At 35.2% G+C, this 25926-nt stretch overlaps 4 protein-coding genes across 4 annotated transcripts; 1 reads left to right on the forward strand and 3 right to left on the reverse strand.

Annotated features, from left to right (window-relative positions):
* Positions 1-245: 245 nt before the first annotated feature.
* On the reverse strand, positions 246-5071 carry LOC110699368. The gene is made up of 6 exons (XM_021876892.1): positions 4812-5071; positions 4650-4716; positions 4430-4537; positions 4169-4267; positions 3261-3386; positions 246-771 (listed from the first exon to the last, which is right to left on the reverse strand). Exons 1-6 carry the CDS (start codon positions 4839-4841, stop codon positions 644-646), a joined length of 558 nt encoding a protein of 185 aa, XP_021732584.1. The 5' UTR covers positions 4842-5071; the 3' UTR covers positions 246-643.
* Positions 5072-13225: 8154 nt separating this feature from the next.
* LOC110699437 (protein LURP-one-related 15) lies at positions 13226-15257 on the reverse strand. Its single transcript, XM_021876948.1, has 3 exons — positions 15000-15257; positions 14436-14660; positions 13226-13351 (listed from the first exon to the last, which is right to left on the reverse strand). The coding sequence occupies exons 1-3, from the start codon at positions 15255-15257 to the stop codon at positions 13226-13228; spliced, it is 609 nt and encodes a 202-aa protein (XP_021732640.1).
* A 571-nt stretch (positions 15258-15828) lies between these two features.
* Positions 15829-21112, reverse strand: LOC110699370 (ribosome biogenesis protein NOP53-like). Its single transcript, XM_021876894.1, has 12 exons — positions 20817-21112; positions 20023-20195; positions 19891-19939; positions 19773-19798; positions 18194-18274; positions 17652-17762; positions 17463-17551; positions 16995-17114; positions 16773-16895; positions 16395-16461; positions 16203-16282; positions 15829-16113 (listed from the first exon to the last, which is right to left on the reverse strand). Exons 1-12 carry the CDS (start codon positions 20974-20976, stop codon positions 16107-16109), a joined length of 1086 nt encoding a protein of 361 aa, XP_021732586.1. The 5' UTR covers positions 20977-21112; the 3' UTR covers positions 15829-16106.
* Positions 21113-22927: 1815 nt separating this feature from the next.
* On the forward strand, positions 22928-25315 carry LOC110699371 (protein FAR1-RELATED SEQUENCE 5-like). Its single transcript, XM_021876895.1, has 3 exons — positions 22928-23736; positions 23863-24865; positions 24939-25315. Exons 1-3 carry the CDS (start codon positions 23231-23233, stop codon positions 25140-25142), a joined length of 1713 nt encoding a protein of 570 aa, XP_021732587.1. The 5' UTR covers positions 22928-23230; the 3' UTR covers positions 25143-25315.
* The last annotated feature ends 611 nt before the right edge of the window (positions 25316-25926 follow it).

A 25926-nucleotide genomic window follows, 5' to 3' on the forward strand; every position in this document is an offset into this window, starting at 1 on the left:
ATGCACTGAACCATTGGAGAGGAGTATATAGTATTGGCGCTTGGATAAGGCAGTGAGTTTCAAGGTTTTAGGCCAAGATTTAAGAGAAATGGAGGCAGGATGCTTGGAGAAGAATTCAAGTGCAAGTTAAAGCGCATAAATACTCGCGTTGGAGTGTGGACAATATGAAAAAAAAACGTATTCTGTAAGAATTTGGATTTCCTTGAGTTAATTCAGGTTAGGGTAGTAAAAGAAAAAGGGTAATGTATTAAGAAATGAACAAGTAAAGTGAGACAATTAATTGATCAACAATTACATTTAATTAAAAGGACCCGTGTGTCAATCAAGATCATAACTCTACAAATGGGTTACACTCCCATGAAGGCATGAAGTATGAATCACATGTTGAAATTATCAGTAATTGACACAGTTTTATAGGGCACTTAACTCAGCTGACCTCCTTGCCCAAATACATCAAAAAGAACATAAAACATATCTTATTTTGTGCTCATGGTAGGGCAGCACATCTCATTCTAGTCTTCAAAAGAGTCGTAATTAATCATGCTGCACCTGCATTCTGTTGCTGGCATCGACTTTAATACTGTAAATGGATAGTATCGGAGATGAAAATATAAGTAGTTAAAAGCCAAGATTTTCAGTTGTATCACAAATCTTGAAACATTTTCAGTAAACTTGACTTGTAAGTGGTGATGTCTTGATCCTCAGCAGGGTCTGGAACCGACCTGATCACAGAAATTACTCCAGCTTGGTGTAACGCAGCAGCAGCTTCGTCTGCAGAAACCAATGTTGTGAATATATGATGTTAAATACTACCTCCGTTACACATTATGCGCAACTTTGGAGGAGACGTGGTATCCTAGGCAAAAAATGAAATGGGTAACTAAGAAAAGGGAAGGGCATGTGATTTAAGGAAGGAGAGAGAAAGTGACACATTAATAAATTACCACCATCACCACCACCACCCTCGTCAACACCGCAACTCGCACCACCACCCTCGTCAACACAGCAACTCGCACCGCCACCACCACCACCACCACCACCACCACCACCGCACCACTGAAACCCCAGCTAACCACCCAAAACTCTCCATTGACCCACCTGAAACCCCACCGACCACCTTAACAACTCGAAAACCCTACCACTCCTCTATCCCACCCAACCACCTGAAATCCCACCATCATTACTCTACCCCACCCACCGCGCACAGCCGCACACAAGCAATCACCCGAAACCACACCCACTTACCCCAAAAAGATGCGAAACCCAACCAGCAACAACCGGAAAACGACGCTATCTTCCCTTTTGTCTTGAAACCACCAGATCTAAACTTGAGAGGTAGAGGCGTGAGTGGAGGGTAGGCTGAGTTAATAGGGTGACAGGGCACCGTGGCCGGCTGGGGTGTGGGCGAGGTTAGAAGGGTGGGCCGAGAACAAGACTTTCATCGACTGGGGAGGTGCAAGCAAGGGTGACGGCGTGGGCGAAGGTGGTGGCCGGAGGAGATTTGGTTCAGTCGAGGAGAGAGAGATTCAGATGATTTTGGTGAATTGATAGATTAATTAAGTTAAATTAAGATTTTAATAAGGTGTGTTTTATTTATGTAAATCAGTTTATAAAAGCTTAAGTAAGGGTATTGAAGTTATTTTATCAAAAAAACTTACAAAACAATTTTAAGTCCAAAACTAAAGGAGATCTTTAACATTTCCAGGATGTCAAACAATACTCCCATGTCAATCACTACAAAACGACCAGTTTTTTTTTCCCTTTTTGGCATTAGTCTTCATCACAACCTAGAATTTGACTCTAAAAAAAATTACTGACTGAATCATCTACTTCCTTCAACTAGGGAATTTGACCAGAGCACTTAATCAATGTGAGAAACTCAAAAAAGCATTCTATCTCTATCCTGACCATATTGTTAAATGGAATAAATAGAGGAGTCCAATTCCTTGGTTTTAACTTTTTAGATAAGGGAAAACCCAATTCTGTAGAAGAGAGATACGATAAGCATATACCACCACATCCCACAAGGGGATGAGGTCACATTCACACCACAAACTCCCAATTTAAACAACCTTCTTGAAGCTGATGTATCTTTGGCTTCCCTCCCATAAATTACAAATTTACACTCCTAATTTTATACCCACTAGACCCCCATGATCAAATTTTATTTTTTTTTAATTTATTATTATTATTATTTATTTATTTATTTATTTTATTTTCATTTGTGTGTGTATACATGGAAAGCATAAACACAAAGTTACCCTTGGAGGTTTTCCTTGCAAAATAAAGATGATTTTACAAGGAATTTCCCATAGAACAAGATCATGCTCAGTCTCCAAGTCTACAATTCCTACCCGAAAAAGGCTGTACAGAGAGAACTTGTACCATATAGTCCTAACAAGTGACATAGAAATATAAGAAACAAAAGGCAAAAGGTCATTAGGATGCTTGAATTCTACATAAATTATCCATTTTAAAATGTTGGAAGAAAATTCTATATTATGCTAGCAAAAGGAGTTCTTCTCAATGTGATGGAGAAAGGAAGATATTCACAGATATTCGTACCATTTTTCACCGTTCAAATACTATACATTACAAAGGTTATCTTTCTTCAAAAACAAATGAAAGGTGAGGTAAGTTGTTTGTCGTCCCTAAAGCCACCTTGAAATTCGTGAACTAATAAATGTATTTGCAAGTTTGGTGGCTCAGAATGACTATTGTTTTATTTCTCTCGATCTCTCAGCCTATGACCTAGTCTGCAGCGGTCATTGCACATCAGAACCTTTATTCAGTACTTAAATTAAACTATATGATCAACCTGTTACTTCTGAAGAAGCTTCAGATTTCGTGGATAGTATCAGTCTTATTAGTAAGGTGTAAGTAGAGGCAAGTCATTCTATCTTCTGAAGTGCAATATGTAGGAATCCCATTATCTTGTTTATCAGTATTATGTAAATTTTAAGTCCTCAGAGTCACAGAACAGTTATAACTCATCCTTCACTGAAGATATCTGCTCATACCGAGTGTGAAATAACATATAAGAACGATGGCATGGTAAATTACCTACTACTATCATATAAAATGTGATATCTTTTAATCAAGCCCAAATTTACCCCCCAAAAATAGATAAAATCACAGAAGGGGCATTCTTTTTGAACTCAGTAATATCAGTATTCTGTATTGTTCAGCAGGGCCGAAGACCCAACAGAAACTATCTTTTGAGAGCATTAAGTAAAAAACAACAAATTATTGAATCGTACCTGAAGCTGAAAGAGCGGAAAGTGCTTTAAGCGCCTCTTTTCTAGTTCGGTCATCTTTAGCAGTGTCCAGCATTTTCACAAGCTCTTCAGCTCCACCCATCTCTAGAATCTTCAGCCTCCTTTCATCTACAACAAATTTAAAATCTAAAATCTAATTTCCTTTTATGGCCTCTTTAAAATGCACTTCAGAGAGGAAAGAACAAGGGAAATGCACAGAAACATCAATAAAAATAGAGAAATAAATTAAAACTGTATCTTGTAGCATTGGCTTCCATAATGCAGTTATAGAGTCCATCATTTTGTCAACGGCAAAGGGGTATTATAAGCGGTAGCACACTAGCGTTGTTGATCATCAATAATAATCACCCACGTACAGCATGACTTAACAGGTTTTTGCATCCACATTAACAAGATCTTGCAACCCTGCATCCTCTTAAATTTTTTTGAAGTGTTTCATGCAAATTGATACAAAGTACTTGCTTGGTTACAAATAAAAGTTCAAGACTTCAAGTAATGGCTGGCAAGTGAGATGCAAGATGCATATAACATAAACATGAAGGTGGACGCATTATGTAGCTCAGGAATGTACACATTTGCCTTTGCAAGATGATCCTTTTTTATAAAAAAAAAGGAAACTGATTTATTTTTTTTCCTAACCCCCTTTCTAATATTGCCTTCTCAAAATACAGCTGAAATTGTAATGGGTTTAATATGCATATTGAAAGATGAAACACATGATGAATGCCTATTTATCCTCATTTCCACAATACATCAAATATGCCCTAATACACTTGTTGGGCAAATGCTCCCCAACCTCATAGCTCCAACATAACAAGTCAAAAACCACACCAAAGATATAATTCACAGGAAAACAAAAGCAACACAAGCTAAAGAACACTGAATTATACCGTCTACAGCGAAACGAGCAATCCGAGATGCACCCATTCTCTTAAACAAGGGATCTTTTACTTGCAAAAGTGACACAGATTGTTGTATCAAATTATCTCCTGTACAAGACAATTGAACAAAAACACAAGAAATCAGTTAAACAAAAAAAAAAAAAAAAAATCAACTCAATTGCTACGATATGCAAAAGTTCAGTCCTTTCTTCTTTTACACAAAAATCTCAGATATAAATTGATAGATAGAAGGAAAAAACCAAAATTTACCCATATAAGGAAAAAGATGGTAACCAACAGCAGTAGCAGTGCCAGCAAATATAAGCTTAAGCACCCATCCAATTTTTCTTTCAGCTTCTTCTTCAAGAGTTAATTCTTCTGAAAATCCCAAATTACAAAATACCTTAATTAATTAACTAAATAACTTAAACCCAATTCAATTTAATTTGTATTAATCACAGAAAAATAAAAAAGAGGCAACAATTTTGACCTTTCGTTCTGAGAAATGTAGAGTTTCCATTAGATTGTACATTTCCTGGTCTAACTCTGCAAAAATACTTAAAACAGAACAAATTTGATGATTAATACAAGCTTAATTAAAGAAATAGGTTGAAATAATCCCAAAAATTGGATTTGTGAAATAAAAACTCACAGTATAAATCTGAGCCGCTAAACCACGCATTGGTATTTAACAATGGAGAATTATTTGATCTTGTTAATGGGTGTTTAACAAAGCTACTTTATTTCAGAATGTTTCTGGGTATTTCTCAAATTAAGTGCAGTTCCAACACTCAACTCGAGTTTGGGCACAAAATTAAGGCCGGGTCTTTATGGAATATGGACTTTAATTTTGAGGAGAAAAAAATGGGAAGGTTCTTTTGGGTCTTTTGCCTCTTAGATGCAAAGTTAGTAACGAGTCGAAGCACGACATGATCCGGCATGAGTTTGGTCTGCCCCAAGCTCTCAATTAAATCCATGTTGGCTTGTGGGTCAAGTGACATGATTGTATGATACAACATGAGACCGTTGCGTCATGTCAATTTCGATAAGTTAGTTTAAGCGTGATTCGATATCATCATGTCACGTCCTTAACTATTTTGGGCCTTAATCCCATTGTCATACTTATTTGTATCAATATAGTGAGAATCAAGAGTTTCCAATTGTGTTGTAAATTGTGCTCAACGAGTCAATTGATCGGATCAATCAAGAGCTTGCAATTATGGTATAAATTATCCGATCAATTGACTCGTTGAACACAATCAAGAGCAGAGCAACCATTCAAGCGACAAGAACTTTCCACAGACTTCCTTAACGTAATTGTATATTACAAATCTCAATAAATAGTTGAAAATGATTTAATAAAGTCCCTAAAATTGCGTATAAGGAGCTAAAAATGAAGATATCAAACTAAATCAAGTATTAATCATATCGATCAATGTGTAACTTTGACATGTATTCCTAATTAATTCCAAATTATGAAATATATTAAATGTTTATTTACTGCTTGAAGGCTTTATATTTCACTACCCTAAATAATAAATAATATTAATTCAAATATCTTAATGGAACAAAAATCTTAACTAAAAATTGGAAAAAATAGCCCCATTTCTCTTTACATAAAGGAAAATTTGACTTTTGCAACCACTAAAATACACCACTTTGACTTTTGCTACCCATCTAAATTTTTTGTTTTATTTTACTACCACCTAAAAGCAAAAAACATTTAACAAAATTGGTTACTATTTCCGTTAGTGAGGCCCAGCCACCTCACTGCCAACCCCCCTCCTAATACCAGCTGTCGGTGCCCAAACGATAGTAGGGGCTCTTATAGTAAGGGTTGAGATAGGGATATTAGGGGTTTGTGAAGAATAAAAGGGTTGGTATAGTAGGGGTTAGTATAGAGTAGAGGTTAGGATAGTAGGAGTTAAATAATATGGGTACATATAGTAGGGGTTTGATAGTAGGTGCTAGGGTAATAGGAGTTGGGGGCTTGAGGTAGGGATAGTAGGGGCCTACAATGCCTCACAAACCCCTTATATAATGGGTTAGGGTAGTATATCTACATGAAACCCTACTATCTAATTCCTACTATCCATATTTCATCCCCTACTACCCTAAACCCTACTATCTAACCCATATTATCTTAATCCTTACCTATATCTTAACCCTACTATATGAGGGATAATAAGAGTTGAGATAGGGATATTAGGGGTTAGATAGTATGACTTAAGAAAATAAGGGGAAGGATTGTATGATAGGGGTTAGGATAGTAGGAACAATATAGTAGGGTTAGATAGTAGGGGTTAGGATAGGGATAGTAGGGGGTAGAATTGTATATTAGGAGTTAGGATAGTATGGTAGTTTCATATAGCAGGGGTTAGGATAGTAAGGGTTCATATAGTAGGGGTTAGATAATAGGGGTTAGGATAGTAGGGGTACTATCCCTACCTCAACTCCTACTACTACCCTGACCCCTACTATACTAACCCCAACTATCCCTAATATCCCTCAAAACTTCTACTATATATCTAACCTCACTATATGAACCCTCTATTATCTAACCCCTATTTTCCCTACCTTAAGACCTATTACTATACTAATCCATATTATCTATACAACTATATAGGAATCCACAATGAAACGATTCAATTGATCAAGACGTACAATGAAGATTGTATCCATATGATTTTGCACTTCTCCACAAATTTAATCTGTTTCCTTATTCTAGGTGGTTATTCCATTCTGGCAAATAAAGAACTTATTCTTCTTAATTCTTGGGTTCAGGAATTCCTATATAATTTAAGCGACACAATAAAAGCTTTTTCCATTCTTTTAGTAACCGATTTATGTATCGGATTTCATTCACCCCAAGGTTGGGAACCCCTATTATATAAAACCTTACTATCTAACCCCTACTATATTAACTCCTCTTATCTCTCACTATATGAACTCTTACTACCCCTATTATCCTAACCTCTATTATATGAACCCCCCTACTACCCTAATCCCTACTATTCTAACCCACACTATCTATACCATTACTATCCTAACCCCTTCTATTACTAGCCCCTACTATCGTAACCCTTACTATATGAACCCCTACTATCCCTTAATAACCCCTACTATCCTAACCCTTACTATATAAACCCCTACTATCCCTTCATAACCCTACTATACCAACCCTTACTATATGAACCCCTAGTATCCCTCACAAACCTTAACTATCCCCACCTCAACCACTACTATATGAACCCCTACTATTCTAACCCCTAATATCTAAGCTATACTATATGAATCTCTACTATCCTAACCATTATTATACCTTAATAACCCCTACTATTCTAACCTCTACTATCTAACCCGTACTATCCTAACCCATACTGTTTAACCCCTACTATACTAACCTCTATTATCCCTACTTCAACCCCTATTATATTAACCCCCTATTATATTAACCCCTACTATCCTAATCAATTAAACTATCAGAAACCTACTATCCCTTCATAACCGCTACTATATTAACCCTTATTATTCTAACCCCTACCACCCTAACCCCTACTATCCCTTAATAACCCCTCTATATGAACCACTACTATATTCTAACCCCTACTATATTAACCCCCTTAATATCCTCACATACCCCTTATGCCTAACCACTACTATACTATACTCCTACTATCCCTACTAACCTAACCCTAACTATATCCACCCCTATTATATCAACCCTATTATTCAACCCCTACTATCCTAACCCCTACTATCAAACCCCTATGGGTGCATATATTAGAGTATAGTAGGGGTTAGGATAATATGGGTTAAATAGTATGTATCCCTACCTCAACACCTACTATATGAACCCCTACTATAGAAACCCCTATTATCCTAATTACCCTTCTATCCCTACCTCAAACCCTATTATATGAACCCCTACTATCTAAACCCTATTATATGAACTCCTACTATACTAACCCCTATTACCCCTACCTCAACCTCCACCCTGAATCGACCCCCCTTCCCTTCCCCTACCCAAAAACCGGCACCCCTAACTCTAAATGCCACCTTGAAACCAACGAAACCTTAAAACCCGTTTAGGGTGGTTTTTTTAAGGGTCGGGTTTAGGGTTAGGGTGCTGGTTTTTGGGTAGGGGAAGGGTAAGGGGTCGATTCAGGGTGGGGGTAAGGAGGGGGCCCATTTCCAGTTGGGGGAAAAGAGGGGATGGGTGGTGTTGGGGCAGCTAAGAGTGGAAAAGGGGAGAGGGGGTGAGGTCGCCGGCGTCCGGGGATCGTTTGGGCGCCGACAGCCGGTACGGGGAGGGGGGAGAGGTGGTTGACAGGCTGACAGTAATCGGTATTTTTTTTTTAATTTTTTTTTTTAAAATTAAATCATTATTTAATGAGATAATGGACTCCATTTAACGGAACCCTACGAATTATGTTAAGTGATAACAAAAGCTATACGGAGTATTTTGTAACTTTTAGATATTGTAAAATAAAATAAAATAAAATTTTAGATAAGTAGCAAAAATCAAAACAGAGTGTTTTGGTGGTAACAAAACTCAAAATTTTCTTACATAAATTACTTTATAGAAGAGTAGTACAAGAACTATATGTTGACAAAATGAATTTACACTTGAAAATTAAAACGAAAATGATCCCCATACTTTTGTAACAGAGTACAAATTTGTTTTGCTGTCGCAATATTAAAATTGTAAAAAACAAATTCCAAAATAGAAAAATAAAACAAAATTAAGTTTTCTAATTTGGAGCATGATCTGTACAAGAGTACAACAATAGGGAGTAGGGGTGTACAAAAATTGGCCCGGACCTGAACCGACCTGAACCGGACCGGACCTGACCCGGACCTGTTGATTCAGGTCCGGTCCCGGTTCTTAAAAATCCAGGTTCCCGGTCCCGGTCCGGACCCGGTCCAAACCCGGGGTTTTCAGGTCCGGACCTGAAACCCGGGAAAATCGTAATTAAAAAAAAAAAAAAAAAAAAACAAGAAAATATCTGATTCTCTCAGCCTCCCTCAATCTCTTTCATATTTTTAAGTTCTAACCCTAACTCCCTAAGCCCAAACTGATTCTCTCAGCCTCCCTCAATCTCAACTTCTCAACACGGTTGTCCCAACTCGCTCCGGCCACCGCCCACTGCCGACACCTCCCTCATTCTCTTAGGCGATGCACACCGATAATATCTGGTAAGTATTTGCTTATAATTTTGGTATTTTTAATTCGAAATAATAAATTTAAGTGTGAGAATTTATATGTTTATTCTTGTTTCAAATTTTCAATTGCTTTTAATGATTGTTTGATGTTTGCATGTTGAATTTCTTATTTTTAGTTCATCTCTTTCGAATTTCTGTTTTTTTTTTTTTTTTGGTTTTTTTGAGTTTAGGGTTCATAAGAATTAAGAAGTTTAGGGTTTAGGGTTCAAGTGCGAAATTTAGTTCGAAATTTTGTGTTTATTATGATTATTAAGATTAATTTAGTGCGAAAATTTGTGTTTATTCCTAAAGTATAAGTTATTCAAGGTAATATATGTCTCCACTTGAATTATGGGTTGGGGTGGTAGGGTGGGTTGGGGTGGGGTTATGGTGGGGTTACGGTGGTACGGTTCTGGTGTGTGGGGGTTAAGGGTTAAGGGGTGGGGTGGGGTGGGTTGGGGTGGTGAGCAGGGGTGTGGGCAGTGGTGGATCTGGGTAGGGTAAGGGTTAGGGATGGGGCTGTTTTTTATTTATTTATTTATTTTTAACCAACCTGCAAATTGATCCAACATAATGCGGCACAACTTAGTAACTTACTACTTCGTAATAAATTTTGATCGTTGAGAAATTTTTTGGATGAGTAGTGAACTAGTGATTCATTATATTAATCATTGTTTGGTTTTCTAATGAATAATGAATGGACTTGCACTTATTAAACTAACTCATACTCCGTATCATATACGTTATTTACCTGGTATTGATATTTCTAATGTGTATATATGGACACTTTTTAAGCTAACTTATACTTTAAAATTTGTGTTTATTCCTGCTAGGCTGCTAAAAGTATGGACTCAGATTATTAAGATTAAATAAGTTGGCTAACTTGTGTGTAGTTCAGGGGTTCTTATTTTTGTTTTTATTCTTGCAGGGAGTGAAGGAAGTCAAGGAACCACGGATTCTTATTCTTGCAATGTAAGTTGCTCTTAAATTTTTTTATAAAATGGTATGTGTATATAATTGTTACTTTAAAATTACTTATATTGTATATAATTATATTGTAGATGGAGAGCTCTCAATCCAAACGGTCTGCTTCTTTTTCTGAACAAACGTCACAGCCACTTTCTGAAAAGGATATGGAAGAATTGCAATCTACTTTGCCTCCTGATAAGAAGCTAAAAGCGGGGCGGGAATATATATGGAACAGAAAAAGTAAGAGGAAAGCTGAGTATTGGAAATATTACTTAGAGTACGTCGAGAATGGAAAACTACGAGCTGAATGTAAGTTCTGTCCTAAAACTTTTGCTGCTGATGGTAATCTTAATGGTTCAAAAAATGTTAAAAACCATGCAGAATCATGTCTCGGTAATCCTATTAATATAGAAAAAGAAAAGGGCAAAGAAAAGCAAACTAAATTGTATTTTGATCAAGAACATGAGAGTAGTGAATTAAAGTGTGGGAGTAGGATTATTAACTTGAATGATGTTAGAGAGGCATTGATTCACATGATTATTGTTGATGAGTTACCATTTAAGCATGTGGAAAAACCCGGTTTTAGGCACTTTGTGCAAGTTGCATGTCCACAATTTCACATTCCATCTCGTGTTACCATTGCTCGTGATTGTTTAAAGTTGTATTATAGTGAAAAAGAGAAATTGAGAGAAATGTTTAAGACATGTCAAAGAATTTCTGTGACCACTGATACTTGGACTTCAATACAAAGAATTAATTATATGTGTCTTACAGCTCATTTCATTGATAATGACTGGAAATTGAATAAAAAGATCATAAATTTTTGTCCAATTTCTAGTCATAAAGGAGAGGCTATTGGAAAAGCAGTTGAGGCATGTTTAGAGTATTGGGGTATTGATGATAAACTTTTTACTGTCACTGTTGATAATGCTTCTTCAAATGATGTTGCTTGTGCACACTTGAGTAGAATGGTTAGAAGAACAGGATGTATAAATGATGGAAAAAATCTTCATGTTAGATGCATTGCTCATATCATTAATTTAATTGTGTGGGATGGTATTAGAGAACATGGTGTGTGCATTGATAGAGTTAGAAATGCTGTGAAATATGTTAAGAATTCCCCTGCAAGAATACTTAGATTCAAAGATCTTGTGCAAAAAGCAAACATAGATTCAAAATCTTCTTTATCCTTTGATGTCCCCACTCGTTGGAACTCCACATACATAATGTTGGAAACGGCTTTGAAGTTTCGACGTGTTTTTAGTGGGTTATCTCTTCCTGATGGAGAGGATTTGAATGACAATGAAAGGCCTCCCGAACCCGAAGATTGGGAAAAAGTGGAGAGGTTGGTTTTGTTTCTAGAGGGGTTTTATCTGTTAACTAAACGAATTTATGGTTCCCATTATGTGATAGCTAATAAAGGTTTAGGAGAAATTGCTTCTATGTATGATATGTTGAATAATTGGGAACAAAGTGAGGACTTGAATTTTCAAGCTATGGCCATTGCAATGAAAAAAAAGTTTGATAAGTATTGGGGGGATGTGGATAAGATGAATAAGTTCATTTATGTTGCTCTTCTTCTCGACCCTCACTCTAAGATGGTCATTGTTGAATTGACACTAACGGATATGCATGGACCGGAAAAGGGTACAAAACTTGCTAATGATGTGAAGGAGTTTGCTTACTCTTTATTTGAGGAATATAGAAAAATGTATGCTACTTCTAATATTCCAGATTGTGGAGATAATATGTCAATGGATATTGATAATAGTAAAGGAGTGGGTTCCGATTATGTGAGGAAACTAAAAGAAAGAGCAAAACGATTGAAGGGGACAAGTGGGTATGCGATAAGTGAGTTGGATAGGTACTTAAATGATCAATTAGGGCCGGAGGAGGAAGAACAAGATGCATTGACATGGTGGGGTAAGAATGGTCAGCGTTATGTGATTCTTAATCGCATGGCATGTGACATACTAGCCATCCCATTGTCGACCGTTGCATCGGAATCTGCTTTTAGTACGGGAGGTCGTACTCTAGATCCATTTCGGAGTTCTTTAACTCCTAAGGTAATGCATCGTTATCTTTTTATTTTATAAAATCAAGTTTGTTTATATCTTAATATGAATTTGTTTATACATATTTGTGTAATATTTTTGTATTGAAGATGGTTCAAGCGTTACTTTGCACACAAGATTGGCTTAGAGCTAAGGAAGTGCCAATTGTTGATGTGGAAGAAAATTTGAAAGAGTTAGAGGAAATAGAGAAAGGTAGTAATAATTTTATGTATTCGAAATTTTGTTACACCAAATTTATTATTTCATTGTTATCAATCATTAATATATTCTATATTGTATTTTATTTAGAGGTGCAACGTGGTGAATCTAACGATGTAGACGATGAAGTTGTTTTCGTGGACTCATTAGTGTGAATCACGCGATCAAAGGGAAAACAACTCGTTGGTGAATTTATGTATTTCTAGTACTTGAGAGTTGAGACTTAAGAGAATTTATGTAATTTTATGAGTTTTCGTGGACTTATTTGTATTTTCGGTGGACTCATTTGTATTTTTGGTGTTTGAGAATCGGGACTTTATAGACTTTATGTAGTTTTGTAATTGATAATTTTGGTTTGTATGTAATTATTAAATTATGCAACAGGTCTAAAAATCACAAAACAGGTCCATATGCAGGTCCAACAGGTTTTGTATTAAAAAAAAAACGAAAAAGACACAAAACAGGTTCATTCAGGTCCAAACCCGGACCGGACCTGTTAATTCAGGTCCGGTCCCCGGTCCTCATAATTACCCAATTCAAGTTCCCGGTCCAAACAGGTCCGGTCCAGGTCCGGTCCGGTTTTGGACCGGTGTACACCCCTATTAGGGAGTACGTACTATCAAATGGCGTTACCCATGATTATAAGTACAGACATAACAAATGCGTAATCTATTCCTTCAGTAACTTCAACCTTCAACTCATCCTTTCCCTGAAAAAAGTTCTTCCACGTATTTCTATGTTCAACCTGTAAAATAATGTTTGTACGAGTTACTACCCCTTTCGAAGAATATCAATACCTAGAAAGTAATCTACCCCTATATCATTCACATCACACAAAAGTAATATATACAAACTACAATATAAAAATATCATCTAATATAAATATTAGAGTTCACTCTATTTTTTCTATAATTTTTTTCAATCATTGTTCAATAAATTTTACGTAAGAACTTATAATTCTTAAAACTCCGACCCCTTATTATGAATTCTAACCATTCATATAATGATTATGCTTGTAGGTTGAGATAATGTAAAATCAGAAAAAATAAAGATTGAAATGTGGGTCGAATTGTTTAATGTATGTATAACGTTGTAACGTGTTAGAAACACTGTCTTAGAAGCAAAATTCGCCCCGACGATGGTGCAATCGGAGATGACGTTGCCCCCCAAGATTTAACACAACGATCTCCCTTAATGTGCACTCAAAAAGAGAGATTTGGAACTCACAATATGCTCAAAACTGGATTAGAGGAAAACTGATTTTTAGAGGAAGAAGAAGAAGAGAATTTTTTGTTGTGTATCAAAACTGATTGCAAACTCGGTTTTTAAAGACCTTTAAAACTTATAAGTGCTAGAGAATATTCAGGAAGCAATAAAAATAGGGGGCGAAAATCAGGGGAACGTTTTTGAACGAGTAAAACGTCTGTTGCGAGTTTCGTAACTGAATGGTCTCAAAAAATAGGCGCACCACGCACATTAGACAACGGCAACATGCACGTGGGGATGCCCCTTCTAGCTCACAACTATAAGGATAGCACTTCAAACAACTAACCTTAAAACCTCATATAAAAACTAAGAAAAAACTTTCCTCCTCCACCAATGTAGGACAAAACTCTTTTCTTCCAATATATAAAACAAGTAAAACCAACCTTATCCCACCAATGAGGGACAAAGAGTTTTCCTCCAATAAATAACTTGTTTCCTTAGCATTATTTCCAACAATGCTCTCCAGTTCTTTTTACATGACGTAATTAAAACGGTTCAATTATCTAATACTACTATTAAGTATAAAGATAGAAGTTAAAAAATTACTAATCCGGGCGACTTACTCGGGCGATAATCCTACTGCCCTGATACATAGCAGCGGTATTAGAACTTGCATCATCCTTCTTAATTTGAAACCTACCTTCTTCAGGATTAGGGTTGTCTAGAAATAAGATATCAAGTCGTGCATTGACTTGGAATGCGCTTGTTCTTTGCACTTTGAACATGTGATCCGGTGCATCTGTGCTATCTCCTTCATATACATCCCATCGACGTTTATCCGTAATACGCTACATAACATCAACAACAAAATATTCAATCTTAATATAACTTGCAAGAGTCAATCAAAAGTCATTTTTGCAACCGTTATAGACTATTGCTAGAGAGGCGAAGGAGGTAGCATATTCGCTCAGAAGACAATATGAGGTATAAATATATTAATGATTAAAGTTGTGCGCTGATACACGTCCACATGTGACATGGCTAAATTCCAAACAACAACAAAAAGAAATGGAGGGTATATACGAATTGGTATTGCACTATTGATTATGTATGCTATAAATTTGAATTAAGCTATTATAATTTCATTTAAAATTTCTAGTCTAAGATAGGGTATATTGTATAATTACCGCTTCATGAAGTGTGACAATTGGAGAATCATGAGAGTCTTTCATTAGGAATGTCCTATGAAGCAACCATTTGAGACCATCAGCTTGTAGGAGAAGATTTTGATCAACATCAAAAACTTGGAAAACAGCATTTGTTTGAAATTTGGTCATTTTCTTTAGGACTATAAATTCTTGGGATTTTTGGGTGCAGTAATTTTCATCTATGATTGCTACTTTAGATACTGGTTTATCATCTTCTACTTGGGGATCATCCGCCATTGTTTGCATTGCTTTAGAAATTTGTCAAAAATTTAAATGCATTTAATCCTTTATTAGTTTTTGGTAAAATGGAAAAAAAAACCTAGTTATTTAATAAAAGCAGAACACATTTAAGTAGATTTGCATAATTAGAGGAGAGGAAAGGAGAGTTTGTAGGGCAATAAACGATCGGCATGTCATTAGCCTTTGTCCATTGTTGCAAATATAGGAAAGCATACTATTGTTGCACAATTACAGTTGTGATGCTCACCACTTGTGCATTACGATCAACATCCGAGGGCGGTCTGAGCTCACTACATGGGTTTCCTTGTGCTCTCTTGGATGAGTGGTGATGCAGTGGTTACACCTGCAGCCACCTGCTTAGTGGTACATCCTACATGTCATCTGTTTAGTGGTACATCATACATGGTCTCTTCCAGATTACCGTGGAAGTACGGAGTATTTTAAAATTACACATTTCATTGTTGATTATTATTGCTTTGTACCATCTTGTGTGCTTGTCAAATTCAAAATACAGAATACACAGGAAAAGTAATTTGGAACTATATTAGTTCAAGACAGGCAAAACAAATATCATAACTAGGCCTTCTATAACATACAGTAAATTAGTAATAATATCATGATCCATGAATTGGAATTACAGTATTCACTCCCATTTGTTTTGGGGAGGACCATATCTTCCTTACTACCTACAGATTTGGCTAGCAAAACCTCTCAACAAAGAACTAAAAGCAAAAAACTGGAAAAAACGGAGAAATCCCATTCACTACAAAATAGACAGATCAAAATTTGTGTAGGATTTTGTAAACAAGCCTTGCCCTCTTGAGATATCAGCAGCTCTCAAAACGACTATTTCCTGAAAAAAAAATGAAAAAAAGGTGAGAATTTGGAATTTGTGACTGCTGTAGAAAACAAGCATATCTACTACTCTGAACTCAAGCTAACCTGCTCCTCTTCATTGATGGGACAAGTATTCCTCTCTTCTCTAGACTCTTAAACCTATCCCTTGCTAACGTATAACAAGCCTTAGCAAAACAGAAACAAAAATCAAGAATTAGGCAATATACTGAAATTATCGAACAAGTGACCAGACATAAATCCAACACAGAAGGGAAGTTGATTTTATAAGCAGCAAACCTTCAGCTTGCGGAGGGATCCAGTAATTTCTTCAGTCAGGAGAACCTGAGTCGGGGCAGGCTCAAACCTGAAAGCAACATTCATTGGCATTAGAAGTAGAGGTGGAAAACCAGTAGTTTGGCTCAGGACCATTCTGGTGGTGAGTCATTCGGTCCAGGGTAAGGTCGGGTCCAGAGAGTGCTATTGTTTATTATGGAAGATAAATCATAGATTTCGACTTTTCGAGTACATTTCAGGTCTGTTCATAGCTACATATCAAATTCCAGTACATTTTGGGTCTGATCAGTTTGCCTAAGACGAAAGAGGGGGGGGGGGGGGGGGGGAAGCACATTTAATAATATAATTCAACATGAAATTAGACCATTAGGTACCACATACTTTCGTTTTCCCAAACGTGGAGGGCCTGATTTTAGCCTTTCTTCTTTTGCTACCATACGACGGAGATGTCTCTTTTGCTTTTCTTCGTCCTCTTCAGCTATTTCCTTAAGTAAATCTGGTATGCTACAAGAAGGAAACAAATAAAGAAACGACCACCATTTTTTTTAAAAAAAAAAAAAAGAAAAAAGGACTACTTCATTGCCCCAGATGAGTAAAACATACCTGTCAATTTCCTTTGAAAGCTCTTCAATCTTCTTGGCTTCTGCTGAGGCTTTTTCCTGTTCCTTCCGTCTAATTCTTTTGTTTTTCTCAACAGTGGTAATCCGTTTTTCTTTACGTTTCCTGCAGCATTATTTTTCTTAGCTACATGAGCTCCCAGGTCAACCTTACACCTTACCAAGGTCAAATACACTACAAAAAAATTGTCTACATAGAAGATAGCATTTACAGAAAATAAAGAAGATAAAAAATCGCAACCAAAAAGATAGAGCATGGAAAATTAACAGATGGAACTTCAAGCCAAGCAAAACTCAAACTTGGAATAAAAGGCTGTACAGATTAAGCAACAACTTTGACTTGTTACAAAGGGGGAATGGGGCCAAGCACAAAAGAAATGCAAAATTTCTTAGTTATGGCGCACATATATAAGGAGTACAAATCTTCTACTTAATAAAGAAATGCAAAATTTACCTTTTTTCATCTTCGATATTCCCATCTTCAGTTTGATTTTCCTCGTCCATTAACTCATCATCTTCATTGTCCACTTCTAGAAAATATTTCTGATAAATGTTACTATTGTCAGGATCTTCTGTTGTTTCATAAGACAACTACAATAGCGCAAGGCTCAAACCAGGCAGGCTAAAATGAATAAAAACTCACATCATCTTCAGTGACTGGTTCTCCAGGAACAGTTAAAGGAATTGGCTCAGGCTCCAGCTCCTTTTTATAAATTTTCTTCATCTCTTCTGCAACAGCTTGTGCCAAGGAGTCCTGAAATGCTCATTGATTAAAATTAAGGGGGTGTTTGGTTCATTTTATTGGAATGGATTGAAATGGAATCTCATACTAGAAAGGTATGGATTCTAAAACTCATACTAGCCTAAAGTTGTTTGGTTTAATGTTGGAATGGATTGTATTCTTCATTAATAGAATGGATTGTGAATCTTAGGGGAGAAGGTGGGTATGGGATTTCATAGGTATGGGGTAGAGTTAGAATCCCTTGGGTGTGAGATTCCATTACTAAAAAAACTCAACCAAACAAAAAAATAGAAGAAATGGATTCTAACTCCATTCCAATCCATTCCAAATGATCCAACCAAAAGACCCCTAAGTAAATGTTTTGTTTCAAAAAAAAATTAAGTAAACGTTTGATGTGGTTAAAACCGCTAGACAATAAGAGATATTGGGTAATAACTAATAACCTTGTGACTCTCATCCTCTGGATTAAAAGAGCATCCTTGAGGCTCAACTTCAATTGCTGGAATTTGTGAAGGTTTACCTTTCTGTAAATCAAACAATTCATAATGGTCACCAGTCAGACAAGGGAGCTAGATCATATGCAGCCAGACATATGATGAGACCAATAAAATGTACAAGATATTGCTACATGGAAACCCTTCCAAATGATCAGACCTGGGGGTTTCTAATTCTACAAATAAATCAATAATATTATGGACAAATAATACTTACATCTTGCCGAGTATGACTGTTTATAGTAATAAGTTTAGGATAATAAGTAAAATAAGGGATATAAAAAGGGCAAAATTGGCAATATTAATTATGCAAAGGCATGGGTCATCAAGAGAAATAGAGAATATTACATAGATAAACGATATACAGCCCCTTGTTTACACGTATGCACACACTACATATGTAGTTTTTACAGGCACTCACATACATAAGTAGTTACGTACTTACACACACAGCATCAAGGACATCTTTTTATAAGGCACAAAATAAAAGATATGATAAGGTTTTTGGACAGGATCAATATTGCAAAGAGAGGGGTTAGTGAGATAAAAATTTAAGCAACCTAACCCATTTGTACTACCTAGCCAATTGAGAGTGAAGATTTCTAAACTTCCTAATAGCCTAGGTACTAAGGCTAAAACCTAAAAGTCTTGGTTCTTTATGTTATGTTCCTTTTAAATTAACAAACTATGTCACTATGTAAACATGCAATAAAATTGATACTATAAGATTTTGATTAAAGGTACCAATTTCACTATAAAGCTGACAATGCATACATCACTACAGCTACGTCTCTCTGTCATCACATCACTTGTTTATCATATTCAAAATGCTAAACACTTCCCAATCACTACAGTTCTTGAATCAAATGGCCCTTTAAGTGTTACCAGCTGAGGACAAGATGAAGAGCTACTGCAATGATATTCCAGGAAAATGGATGAGCCCAAAAATTGATATGAAACAGTAAAAAGAATCAAGTAATAGACTCTGTGCACCAAATATATATCTAAAATCAAGGGATCTCATAAGAGACCAAGGCCCAAAGATCAACAGAAAAGGTATCCAAATTTGACAAGCTAAATATTTCCCATAACATGTGTACCAGTGCAAGCACCTTTTAAAGGGAAATAAATAATCAAATGTCTACATACTAAAGGATGGAAAGCACAATAAGCGAAAGAGTGAATCATTAGATGATTAGATTAGCACAATTCTTTTCAAAATGACCAATCAAATAAAAAGAAGCAGAAACATAAATGTATTCGAATACCAAGTTTCATACACCAAATTTGCAACCAATGACCTGTGTTTCTAAGAGGTCAAATATTTTACTAATGATCACTGATGAAAAAAAAGTTGACTGGATGATGAAATTGTTCTTTCTGCTAGTAGAATATCGAGTATGAATTGCTTTCTGTACCAAATGCAAATGATTAAAAATAAATAAAAATTTAAACACCACCAATGTAGATACAAATATACTCTCAAAATTTCAAACAAAAGAAAATGAATAGCTAGTCATCAACATACCTTCTTGCCCTTGAAATTTACTGTACCTGCAAGAATGCATGAAAGACAACTTATAAATTACACGATAAAGTAAACAACAAGATCTGGAACTCAAAATAACAAAGATAGCAAATATTACTTTGAGTATCCCATATATCGAATTTGCCAGATTCGGGGCCTTTTTTATCCTGAAAATACAAAAGCACACGTTACACTTGATGCATTGTCTTAACACTCAACATAACTATTTGTTGATGTTAAATAAACTCACTTTATCTTTGGAAGAATCCTGAGACTTAGCCAAATCAACTGTTTTCTTTTTCTTCTTGGAATCCTTGAGAGTAGATGACTCCACAGGTTTAACAAATGGATTCTTCTGTAGTATACTCTCGAAACGCAGTACTTTCTCCCTCTTCTTCTCAATTTTACGCTTCACCGGTACATCTAAATCATTCAAAAAACCCAACTTTCTTCAAAAATTTCATGTAAAAACTGTAGACACGCCCAAAATAAATCCTTAACCTAGGGTACCTCAGAAAAATTCCTAATTCATACATCGTCTATGATTTTTTGCTTCTACGTTGACTAATTAAATCACATATATTGTACTAGTACAAAATTTAGCTTATGGTAATATTTTGATTCTACTATAATAATATATGTGACTAAACATACAGCTCTAGGTCACACTCGGGTACCTCACCCGACAATCCAGAGCCTTCTAGACTCTGACGAATCCCTCAAGTGCTCATGCTCATATAACAAAATATACTAGCTTTAATTTGAAATATATCAAACAATAATGGAATTTAACACAAACACCCATAATCAAATTAAATTCACAACAATATAACTAAATCAAAATGAATCCCTCAAATCAATTAAACGTTCATATATCTAAGTATAATAGCTTTAATTTAACAGAAAAAATTCTCATTTAACACATAAACCCATATGCAAAATTAAACTCTCAACGATACAACTATATCAAATTGAATGTAAAAACAATGAAATTAAATCAAAACTAAGAACATAATTAGAGGGAACATAGAGAAAGAGATATACCGGTGGATTTATCAAGAACAAAGAGGGAATCACTGGGAGCGGAAGCAAGGGAGCCGCCGGAATTAGCGTCACGAGTAGTTTTCTCGTTGAAATCCTCGAATTCTTCGGAGCTGATATTACGCCATGCTTTCTTCACCTTCTTCGCTCTCTTCTTCCCCATTGTTGGTTTTTTCTCTCTCTTCGCTGCTGCTGTTGTGTGTGTTTGGGTGTTTCTGCGAGTAATGGAGGCGGACAGATGAAGTTGAAGAATGGTTTTTTGGTTCAGGGTTCCTTACTTCCGTTTTTGCGTTTACGGTGTAAGATTTACGGAGTATTTATTTATTATTATTTTTAAAAATTTATTTACGTAAATGACATCGGTAAAACTTAACAATTTCGGACTGTCGTACAACTAGACCTATTAATTTTTGACCCGTCTCGATTTCAAATCCGAGTTATTGATAGAAAACCTAAATCCGACCCGACCCAAACGACCTGATTATGACCATCTATCATATTTTGTAAAGACCTTAACGATCCAAATTACCAGAACCAAATGACTCAAACAATCCGAAATTTGACCCGAACATGACTCGTTGATCCGAATTGACAGGTCTACATACAACTGATCAAAGTTGGCCCACCTAGAAAAATGTTAGATTTTGGGCAGTTTTTGGTATGAATTCGAGCTTGGCTCATCCTTTTTTCAAAACAATTTGGGTTTTGGGCAACCTAAAATTACATTTTAGTTAAAATTTAAGTCTGGCTTGATCTTGACCCTTAAAGCCCGTATTTTTTGCCCGAAATAACGAGTTAGGACAAACTTTTTGTGTCTGAAGTTGGGCCTTGCCTCACCCTGCCTAATACAAATTTTTGCCTAGACTCTAGGGTAGCCAGCTTCTCCTACACCCCCATGCTACTACGTCGTTTTATATTGAACCATTCTGCCATTTTTTTTTCTTCATCTTTTTTCATTTTTGTTAACTTTCTATTCAAGCAACTATATAATGATTTTCTTAACCTAATTTCCATTTTATTTATCTCATATTTTACTTATTTCATTTTCTCTCTCCTGCATTTTTTATTTTTCCCCCAATTTTTCTCTCTCTTCTTCCATGGAAATTTCTAGCTCAATTGCGTTTGATCGTGACAGTGATTCTAGCTTAATTGCTTTTGATCGTGATTGTGATTCTATTTTTTCTGCTGGAGTTGGTTTAGTCGACTCGTTTTCGAAACAATGTGAGTAATTTTTTCCTCAATCATTCGATTTTGATTATGCTCTGTTTTTCGCGTGTAATAGTTCGATTTTGATTTTTGATTTCATAGTTTTGCTAATTGTATGAACTATAGTTTATATAATGCTCAATTATAATTTTTGATTTTATTGTTTAGCTAATTGTTATTGCTTATTGTATGAATTAAAATCAAAATTATGGTCGATTATAATATTTGATTTCATTTTTATTTATGATTATTTTAATTTATAGTTTGTGATGTATTGTTGTGATTTTATTGTTTTTCTTTGTAATGTTGTTATTCGATTGATGTTTTTTTCCAGTTTTCTGCATTTTAATGATTGTCTATAGTTTTATAAAATTTGACATTCAATTAATGCTCATGTATGTTATATTATATGTACATTTACGTTAACATAGGTGTAATTACTGTAATTTACATTTATCTATGTAATCATAAATGTTCATTTATATGTTTTATTATCATTTTGATATATGTTCATTTATGTAATTATAAATGATCATTAACAGTTTACATGTGGTTATTGTACATTATTGCTATTATTTGTGTTCATTTGTTACATTTTAATATTGCAGTGGAAAAAAAGAATGCTATTTTATTTGAGGAAGCAGCTAGTTCTGAATTTTATGGGAAACAATTTCCTTCTGAAGATGTGGCTTATGAAATGTTTAATGAATATGCATTTAGAAAGGGCTTTGGAATTAGAATTGAAAAAAGTAAGAGGCGAAGAGATGATTCATTCTCTATGAAAAGATTTGTTTGTACAAATGAGGGTTTTAAAGATGATAAGTGCAGGAATAATAAGTTGTATGAGAGACTTAACATAAGGACTGGTTGCTTAGCTTTTGTGCAGTTTAGTATTGACCATTCAGGTGTATATACATGTACAAGACATGAGATGGTTCATAATCATGAAATGATTCCTGTTGACAAGAGACATTTAATAAGGTCTCAAAGGGATATTTCTAAGGAACATATTAATTTCATTTCTACACTTAGATTGAGTGGAGTTAAAGTTTCTGATTCTTTGAGAGCTTTGAAGAAGGAGGTTGGAGGGTCTCCTAACCTTTGTTTTACAGCTCCTGATGCTTATAATGCTATTTCTGTTGAAAAGACAGCTAAACTTGGGGGAGGTGACAACAATCAACTAATCAAATTTTTTGCTAAGAGACAAATTGATGAAACAGATTTCTATTATGATTTTGAACAAGATGGAAAATGGTGCATTGGTTAATTTCTTTTGGAGAGATGGAAGGATGATGAGAGATTATCATTACTTTGGTGATTTGTTAGTTTTTGATACTACTTATAGGACTAACAAATATGGTATGATTTGTGCTCCATTTGTGGGTATGAATCATCATGCAAATAATGTGATGTTTGGCATGGGATTTATACTTAATGAAAGAACAGAATCATTTGAGTGGTTATTTGATACTTTTCTAACTTCTATGGGAAGGAGAAGTCCTATTACTATTATGACTGATCAAGCTCAAGCAATTGCAGCTGGGATAAGAAATATTTTCCCCAAAGGTGTTCATCATAGATTATGTGTGTGGCATATTGAACAAAATTCTAAGAAACACATTGGGGCGTTGAGAGCTTTGGATGGTTTCACTGATTTATTTGGTTATTTACTGAAGTATTGTGAAACTCCACCAGAATTTGAGCATTATTGGAAAAGGTACTTCTGCTTTATACTTGTTTAGCTTCTTAAATAATTTTTACAGAAATGAACATTTAGTTTTTTATAAATGTTTATTTATAATGATCATAACTGTTATGCTTAATGATCATGTTTCATTTACAGAATGTTGTTGAAATATGACTGTGCAAATGTTGATTGGTTGAATGATTTGTATAAAATCAAAGAGATGTGGTGTCCAGCTTTTTCAAAGAAATTTTGGTCAGGAGGTGTGCTTTCATCTCAACGTAGTGAGACAACTAACAAATCAGTTTCTCAAAGGCTTAACAAGACACAAGGTCTATGTGATTTCTATCAAGTGTTTCTCGATGTGGTTCAAGAGTGGAGAAGCAAAGAAAAAGGGAGAGATTATAATACAATCAGAGGTAATCGTCATTTGGCTTTTGCATACATTGGGATTCTTGTTCATGCTAGATCATTGTATACTATTCAAGCTTATGTGCTTTTTGAGGAAGAGTTCATTAAGGGTACTGCTTGTGATCATAAGGATGCTGGTGTGAATTTTCCTGAATATTATTATCATTTGTGGAGACCTGGGAAAGATATGATCAAGCACGAGGTTGTTTTTAATAAAGAAACACATGCAATATGTTGTACATGCATGTTGTTTAGTGAAATGGGTTTGCTTTGTTGTCATGCTCTTCGAATTTATCATATGAATTGTGTTCATAAGATTCCAGATGACTATATATGTAAGAGGTGGACTAAGGCTGCTATGTGTAGTCATGGCCTTGATGAACCTACAATGAAAACCAATGTAGTATCTACAAGTGTTTGGAGGACACAAACACTAAGGAAATTTGTTAAGTTGGTAACAAGTTGTCAACACTCTTTGAATGCTAGAGCAGAGGTTGAATGTTATTTCAATCTTTTAAAAGAAAAGATTGAGAGTGTTACTGGTACTATTGATTTTAATGAACCGGTTGAAGGTATTGAAATTGTTGATCATGAAGTTAAGAATCCGGCAAAATCAAGACCTATTGGAGAGAGGAATTATAGGCCTAAGAGTAATTTAGAGAAGACTTATAACAAAGCCAGGGGTCAGTGGTTGAAGAAAAAGTCAGTATACACTCCTTATAAAAGATCTAAAGGTCAAGCAGTAGTTCAGGTAATAATGCACATTTATGTTTTTGTTATTGATCATTTATGTTCCAGAATTGAACATTTTTGTTTTGCCTTAGGAATTGGACGAGAATGGGTGTCCTATATCTTATGCTAATTCTTTGGCTGATCCTAATGAGTTAATTGTGATTGAAGATCCAAGTGCTCAGGTAAAAACTTATTTTCTTTTTTTTTTATCTGTTTTTATCAAATTCTTTAGAATATTAAACATTTTTACTTTTAATTTTTTTTCAAGGTTTGTAATAAAAATACTGTCATTGTAGAAGATATCCCTTCAGATGATAGTGTTTCAAATGACTTTGAACAGGTATTATGTAAATGATTATGTATGTAATTGTAGTTGTTCATTTTAGTAGTTTAAGTTGTGATTATAATGTTTTTATAATTTTCATTTTATTATAGGAATATGGATATAGCTCTATGCAATCAAACGTTATTGTTGATCCAGACATATCTTCTATTGTTAAGGTGAAATATTAATCATCTACCTTTTAATTTTGTATAAGGTCATTATGAATTTTGAATTTGATCATTAATTATTTTAATTTTGATCATTAGGGTAAAACAGCTGCAATTGCTCATGATGTTGATAATTTTCCAACAAGTTCTCAATTGCCACCAAAGAAACCAAGAAATGTACAATTTCCCACAGTTGTGCATGCTCAAATCAATGCTCAAGCTCCTTCTAAAGTTTCTAGCATTGTTCAAAATCCTCCAAAAGCTCCAAGAAATGTTCAAGTTCATTCTAGTGTTCCGAAAAAAGTTCAAGCTCCTTCTAATGTTCCAAGAAGTCCTCAAGGCTGTTTTCGGAATGTTCAAGTTGATTCTAGTATTTCAAGAAATGTGCATGATGTTCCTAATGTTCCAAGAAGTACTCAAGGAAATTCAAGGAATGTGCAAGTTTCTCCTAGTGTTTCAAGGAATGTTCTACTTTCTCCTAGTGTTTCAATGAATGTTCAAGGATCTCCTACTGTTTCAAGAAGTACTCAAGGAGGTTCTCCACAGATTTCAACCAAATATGATAGGTTATTAGCGTTTTTTGATACT

This window comes from Chenopodium quinoa, unplaced genomic scaffold, assembly GCF_001683475.1.
Source record: "Chenopodium quinoa cultivar QQ74 unplaced genomic scaffold, ASM168347v1, whole genome shotgun sequence".
Classification (NCBI taxonomy): Eukaryota; Viridiplantae; Streptophyta; class Magnoliopsida; order Caryophyllales; family Amaranthaceae; genus Chenopodium; species Chenopodium quinoa.

Bases quoted from the DNA above. Each gene is read 5' to 3' on its own strand.
- LOC110699368 (XM_021876892.1), bottom strand. From the start codon at position 4,841: ATGCGTGGTTTAGCGGCTCAGATTTATACT. The intron at 3,387-4,168 runs GTATAATTCAGT...AATTTGTTGTAG, and splicing joins TGCTCGTTTCGCTGTAGACG to ATGAAAGGAGGCTGAAGATT. The intron at 772-3,260 runs GTACGATTCAAT...TGGTTTCTGCAG, and splicing joins TTCCGCTCTTTCAGCTTCAG to ACGAAGCTGCTGCTGCGTTA.
- LOC110699437 (XM_021876948.1), bottom strand. From the start codon at position 15,257: ATGGCGGATGATCCCCAAGTAGAAGATGATAAACCAGTATCTAAAGTA. The intron at 14,661-14,999 runs GTAATTATACAA...GATGTTATGTAG, and splicing joins TTGTCACACTTCATGAAGCG to CGTATTACGGATAAACGTCG. The intron at 13,352-14,435 runs GTAAGTCGCCCG...ATTATTTTACAG, and splicing joins GCAGTAGGATTATCGCCCGA to GTTGAACATAGAAATACGTG.
- LOC110699370 (XM_021876894.1), bottom strand. From the start codon at position 20,976: ATGGGGAAGAAGAGAGCGAAGAAGGTGAAGAAAGCATGGCGTAATATC. The intron at 18,275-19,772 runs GTATGTTGATGA...TTTGATTTACAG, and splicing joins TAAATTTCAAGGGCAAGAAG to AAAGGTAAACCTTCACAAAT. The intron at 17,763-18,193 runs GTTATTAGTTAT...TGAGCATTTCAG, and splicing joins CAGAGGATGAGAGTCACAAG to GACTCCTTGGCACAAGCTGT.
- LOC110699371 (XM_021876895.1), top strand. From the start codon at position 23,231: ATGAAACAGATTTCTATTATGATTTTGAACAAGATGGAAAATGGTGCA. The intron at 23,737-23,862 runs GTACTTCTGCTT...TTTCATTTACAG, and splicing joins TTTGAGCATTATTGGAAAAG to AATGTTGTTGAAATATGACT. The intron at 24,866-24,938 runs GTAATAATGCAC...GTTTTGCCTTAG, and splicing joins AAGGTCAAGCAGTAGTTCAG to GAATTGGACGAGAATGGGTG.